The sequence below is a fragment of the Solanum verrucosum genome, unplaced genomic scaffold, assembly GCF_900185275.1.
Source record: "Solanum verrucosum unplaced genomic scaffold, falcon-dt-bn FXZP01000205.1, whole genome shotgun sequence".
Taxonomy (NCBI): Eukaryota; Viridiplantae; Streptophyta; class Magnoliopsida; order Solanales; family Solanaceae; genus Solanum; species Solanum verrucosum.
Window position 1 is genome coordinate 680,685 of NW_026019950.1, and position 6,584 is coordinate 687,268.

General features: G+C 33.7%; 1 protein-coding gene across 1 annotated transcript; it reads right to left on the reverse strand.

Annotated features, from left to right (window-relative positions):
* Positions 1 to 217: 217 nt before the first annotated feature.
* LOC125813766 (GRF1-interacting factor 2-like) lies at positions 218 to 4,692 on the reverse strand. Its single transcript, XM_049493235.1, has 4 exons — positions 4,443 to 4,692; positions 3,823 to 3,899; positions 813 to 897; positions 218 to 741 (listed from the first exon to the last, which is right to left on the reverse strand). Exons 1-4 carry the CDS (start codon positions 4,527 to 4,529, stop codon positions 394 to 396), a joined length of 597 nt encoding a protein of 198 aa, XP_049349192.1. The 5' UTR covers positions 4,530 to 4,692; the 3' UTR covers positions 218 to 393.
* Positions 4,693 to 6,584: the final 1,892 nt, after the last annotated feature.

Here is a 6,584-nt window from a genome sequence, read left to right on the forward strand (position 1 = left end):
TAGTGTTCACACTTCACAATGTCAAATACACAAAGGCAAGTTGTAGCAATTAGGTCTGAAACCTTGCTGGTTCCTTCTGAACTTCATGGGAAACGTAAAAAGAGTCACTTCCACAAGGCACAGTGACCTATGATCCTAAAACTTCACTTGGCCATGCAAAAAGAGTGGGTTGGACTCGGGGGTGGGGGGAGTATTTCAACCAAAGCCATGCCTGAGGAAGGTAAACTTGATGCCAATACGTCAAGATTTCACAAACTATAACAAAGCTTTGCCATGAGTGGCCTTTGATAACATAATCTTAGGTGTTCCTCAGATTAAAACATCCTTATCAAACATACCTACACCGATAAAACAGGGTGCATAACAATTTTAAGATTTTTTTAAAAAAAAAGCCTACTCCCTCTCACCATTAACATGTCTTCCACCTGATTTTCCAAGGCCATCACTAGGATTACCTTCTAAGCTGCCTTGCTTATTTCCTCGTACATCCATAGTTCCTGAGCTGTTTAGTCCAGGTTGCATAAGTTGACGCATTGCATTGTTGGCAGCAGGTCCAAAACCATATTGGCCTTGGAATTGTTGCTGCTGCTGAAACTGGAGCATTTGCTGTTGCTGCTCCTGGGTCGGAAGGGCATTGAGTTGGAAAGGCAGTTTGGAAATAGCGACACCTTGTTGCTGTTGCTGTTGCAGAGCAGCCTGAGTTTGCTGCATCTGGTTTCCAAGTTGAGGAGTAGATGGAGCCTGCAGCTACTTATATATTAGAGAAAGACAAGTAAATTCACAAGAAACACTGAATCAAACATCTAATCCACCTGTGAGGTTGCTGCTGATTGTTGTGGTTGGGCATCAGCGATAGCAGCTAAATACATCAAATTCTTCTGAAGCATGGCTTGATACCTATGACATAAAAGTTACTTATAATAGTGTGAAACAATACTCTGCCATGAGATTGACGATGAAAAACAAACAGAGTCCATAAGATAGAAAGTGAATATGCAATTATATTTCTGTTAGGGACAGAACACGATTTTTTCCTGATCCAACTTCAAGAAGAGCAAAGTGCCCCCCTTCTAAACAAACACAATCAACTTCTAAATACGTGTCGCATGAAAAGACTCATTATCGAACAAGATCATAAAATGTATTTTCTAACACGTACAACTAAACAAACAGTAGAAAACATGATTGCAAAACCCAAGGGCATATCAGAATCACTAAACTGCTATTCTCAACTTCATTTATATCAAGTTAATTTGGACTTCATGAATACTTTCACTAGAACACATCCTCAGAGGTGAAGATGGACAACCCAATAAGTTGAATGGTCTATGCAAACTTGGGGCGATATTTTTTAATTTCCTCATGCAGCAACATCATGCAGAATAGATAAACTATAGTTTGTTCAGAATATATTTCCCCAATGCTTTTGATACTCTAGCTATCTGTTCACATAATGCTGTTTCTTCTATATTAAACTTCTGGTTCAAGTCTGGATGCCTGAAATATATTCCTCCAGCAATTTTCACAATTGTAATCCTAAAGTAACTAACCTATGGCAACAGTACTATTTCCTCTATCAATTTTCTCAGCTCTTTTCCCCAATTTGACCCTTCTCGTATTTTCATGCTATTTATGACTTGGGGGGATGAGTGAAATGATTCTCTAGGTGATTAGATGTGTTTTAGAAGATTTTCAATCTGGACGTTTAGGATTCGCAAAGTTTGAGTAAAGTCAATATTTTGGGTTAACAAGCTTGGAATTGGGTATGTCGATTCCATTAGATCTAGAGGATGATATATGACTTTGTCAGGTATTTTTGCACAGATGCTCGGGAGTGATTTAGACCACTGGTAGAGATTCTAGTTATTTGGAAATTTTTAGTTGACCACATTTAATATTTGGTCAAGAAAACCTTAGATTGGTGATTTCAATAGGTTTGAAACGCATTTAGGAGTGGTCTGCACTTTTGGTTTGTATCTAGGAGTTTTTGAATGAGTTCTGAGGGTTGATCCCATGTTTTGGAAGTTTGATTTGGTTGCTGGTTTCAGGGGCTCTGATGGAGTCAATTTTGCGACCTTAACCCGCTTGTGTAGAGTCACAGATGCGGAAGGGGCCCGGTTCTGCAATGTCACACCTTCAAAGAAGTTTCCTCTTTTACAGAAGATGCATTGTGCATCTAGTATTGCTTCTACGGAAGGTGTTTGGCAACGGTGAGTCCGCTTCCGCAAGTCTTTTTGCTACAACAAAGTCATATAGGATAAGTGGCCTCTGCTTCTACGCTTTGTTTTCTAGTTCTGTGAGCTAACAGGTGTGATGAGAATTCTGTTTCTACGAAAATACCTGGGCAGAATAACCCTCAAGTCCCTAAAACAATTTCATTTGTTCTTAACTCAACTTTGGGAGCTCGGTTTAGGCGATTTCAAAGATGAAATTCATGATTCGACTGGGGGGTAAGAATCTAACCTTGAACTTTGTATTTTTACGCTATTCTATCATTAATTTTATGATTTAATCTGCATTTGGGTGTGAGAAAAGATGCAGCGAGTGCAGAAACTAGTATACATAACAAACGTACTACATAAACCTGAACCACCCACCCTGTCTATTCTATAGCATCATCAGAACTATCTCCTAGCATACCAAGCTATGCAAAAGACATATGTCCAAAAACAATTTGTTCCCTACATTTAATTTTCTACTAGCTTCTTTTCCGTGTGGAAACTGCATTCAAACCTTTAAAGTTCACACTCTTGTTTTGTTGCTTCTGTTTTTTCCCAGCCTTATTACATGGTTCACCATCTCTTGCCTTTTCCATTATATTAGCTTCATTAGTCCCTTGGTTTTTTCCTCATCTGACCCCCACGAGATGCCTAAAACATTTCAGACCTGCCTAAGTTTCAGGTAGGCATGGAACATGTCTGAAATCACCGGTTATTCTTGCATTTCCAATCTCATTCATCATTTATGACACATTCTCTTTCTCTGCCGATTCCCGAGTACTTCGTGGCCTTACAAATTATGTTGCAAGCTCAAATATTGATTTTTCCACTGCCTATTTTGAGACTTCTAACGCCACACACTTTTACTGTGTGAATAATACAGTTTCTAAACCCAGAGCAATGCTGTTCTGCTTAATTTTATAGTAGAGCTCCTCATTTAGCAAAACATTTAGGTCTTGGAATTACAAAGGGGATAATCTTTTTTATAAGAAAATGAGGATAGAATTTTGAGATTTGATACTAAAAAGTTAAAAAGAAAACACAGGAATCAGAAAATTACAAAAACAATCTCAGAGTCAATTTACTTAAACACACTGATCAGACTTTAGTGCTTTCAACAACACTTCCAAAATGTTTCATGACAAGGGTGTGAGCTTCTAGAATGAAATTATAAATCAAATTCCTTTGCCTCTAGGCCCTTCAATGCAGTTAGGGTTTTACAACTGGAAAGCCCAATAATCTTATGGAAATCTATAGACCCTCAGAATCTAGCTGCTGAAAACTTGTGATCAAGAAAAATAATTCAAATGAAGCACCATAATTGAACTGTCAAAAGAGATTATCTAGCAAGAGTGTGTGGTATACGTCCTTGATCATCGAACAACGAGGTATTACCTATAATGTTTCTTTTCTTTACCATTCAATAGTTTTCAAATCGAGCACATTTCTTTCTATAGAGGCAATGATGTATTACAACAGGAAAACAATATGACCAAAATAATGCCACCTTGATATGTTAGATACACAAAACTAAACATGTCATTTAAATAATGCTCATAAATCTCAATGTTATCAGTAGGAAGTATTAAACTTTTTAACTTACTGGGCACATTCTGAGAGTTTTCCAAGATTCTGGTTTTCCAGTATGGCAAGAATCAAATTTTTGTTCTCATCCAAGAACTGTATCAAGAAAAAGTCGTATTAGATAGAACATTTTACAATCCAAACATAATATACATGTGAGCGCGTGTATTTCGGCTGACATACATTGGTAGTTCAAATCATCAAGCAGACCCTTAATTTTGTGCAATCTAACAAACTACTTCAAAGAGTTGTATTAATCAAATGTCACAAACACAAACAAATAATCATTGATGTGTAAAACCATCCACAAACACCTTTATTCTTATTGCATTTAAATTCGACCTGTTGGATCGGGAAAAAAAGAACAATCGTGTATGTATTAACTGCAGAAAGCACACATAAATTGGATACAGTCATACTCAACATTTTCTACAAACATATAGCACTAATAGCTCCGTGGGCAATCAGAGAACAAAACGCATATGGGCAAAAACCCTTTTCAAGAAAAAAATATTTTTTTCCCAGATAACGTGTTTGACTTCACTCTTCAGTAGTGACGGAAAACAAATATCATTTAGAGTACAATTTTTCAATTATTACAGGCAAACATTAAAAAAAAAGGGGGGGGGGAAGATGTACCTTTTGAATCTGCTCGGTGGTGATAGCACTTAGAGGCAACGGAGGAGCAGAGTTCAAGGTTGGGGGTTGTGGCTGCTGCTGCTGCATTTTTGCTGAAGAAAATTAATACCCAAATTCTAAATAAAAACCCTAGAAGAAGCTTAAACCCTTTACTGGTGATTTTTTCTGAGAGAAGAAATAATGAAGAAGAAGAGGGGGCTTGTGAGTAAAAGGAGAATTTGTCTGATTAAAAGGGACAGAGAAGAAAGAGAGAGAAGACTTCTTTCCTTTATTCGGCTTGAGTGGCTTGTGGGCAAAATTAAAATACCCATATGTGGATTATGAATAATAACATATTCATTGAAATTTCTGAAAAATCAATGATACATGTTATCCTGAGAGGAAATTTTTGATAAATACTCATATAATATAAATGTAACTATGAATATTTGGCTTGTGGGCAAAATTAAAATATTTATAGATAAATCACGAATAATAACATATTCATTTAAATTCCAGTTAAATCGAGAATGCATATTGTTTATACGATGAGAGGAAGCTTTTGATAGATACTCATATAATATAAATGTAACTACGAGGACAATTGAGAATAAATGTACATAGATGTTACTCTTATTTATGTAACGAAATAATTTTTAAGAAATATAGCTAGATTTTGACATTTCTTGAAGAAGATGATGATTCATTGATACACGATCTTTAAATACATCTAATTGGTTCAATTTGATGATTAATTTATGTGAATGAGGTGTTTTTCTAATTTTATTTTGATAAATTTTTCTAGATCTTGTATAAGGTTAATTGTATTGAATACAAAAATTATAAATTTCATTTTTTTCCTGAATTCGTCCTCCACTATTTTTGGTCTAAAAATAAAGAAAGGTTCGAATTTAAACTCAAATTTTGGTTAGTTATCCTCCAAAATAAGTATTTCATATGTCGCAATTTGTATGTCCTATTTATTATTTTAGTCTATTTAAAAAAGAATGTTATTATTTTTTTACAAGTCTTTAGTTTCAACCTTTTACATGACGTGTTTAAAATAAGGATATTTTGGTACATTTTAAGTATTTTTAGTTAAAGATCACAAGATTTAGAAGACTTGCTTTTTTTTTTTTTTTAAATTCGCATCAAATCAAAATTAGACAAACAAATTAAAACTAAGCGAGTAGTTATTTTTGAGATACTTTTGAAGGAAAAAAAAACTGCAAGAGTAAACAAAATTACGAAAAAATATTGCCCAAAAAGAAATGGACGACAAATATTTTAAAGATAATAGAAATAAATAACATTAATACTAAGTCGAAGAAATAGATAATGCTATCATAATAATACTACATCCTTTCTTTTTTAAAATAATGCGTGTTTCTAACTTTAACATATTTCTTAAGAAAATTACTCATTTTTGAAAAGTACTTCCTTCGTTTTAATATATATTATTATATTTTGTTTTGACTTGATACAAAATTAAAAAAAATGAATAATTTTTTTGAATTTGTAATCTTAAATAAAAGATATGTCAAGTATATCAAAAAGATATTTTTTGATCACATAATCTTAAACACGATATGTGAAAATATCATTAATATTTTATACACCATTTATTTTTAAATAAAATAAAAAGATAAAAGTATATAATAATAATATTTATAAGGAAGAAAATTGTTTATGGAATAAAACACCTCAATTATTTGGGACAAAATTGTAAAACCAAGGCGGGAGTTACGGGCGAAAATGCCAAAACGCTAAATTAGTACGACCAGAGTCACAAGGCAAGTTGTTCCGCGTGACCCGAATAAAAAAGAGAATATTTTTGGGAGGTACATTATAATAAAGACAATTCATAAATGATAGTATATGCTTGACTTAAGTCATATGCGGTCCCTTAAAGTTATTCGCATATTTCACTTAGACACCTCAATTTAGTCTTGTATCTATTGAATACTTAAGTCTTAACAAAACTTTTACCTATTTAACACAAAATGATAATTAATAAAAATACAAACATGCGTGCATCTCAAACGCATATACATAAAAAATAGACCAATACAATATTGACACGTGGCAATTGAATTAAATTTTTTTATAAACTCTATTCAAATAATCCCAAAGGAATTTTTATAAAACAAAATATTATGTTCA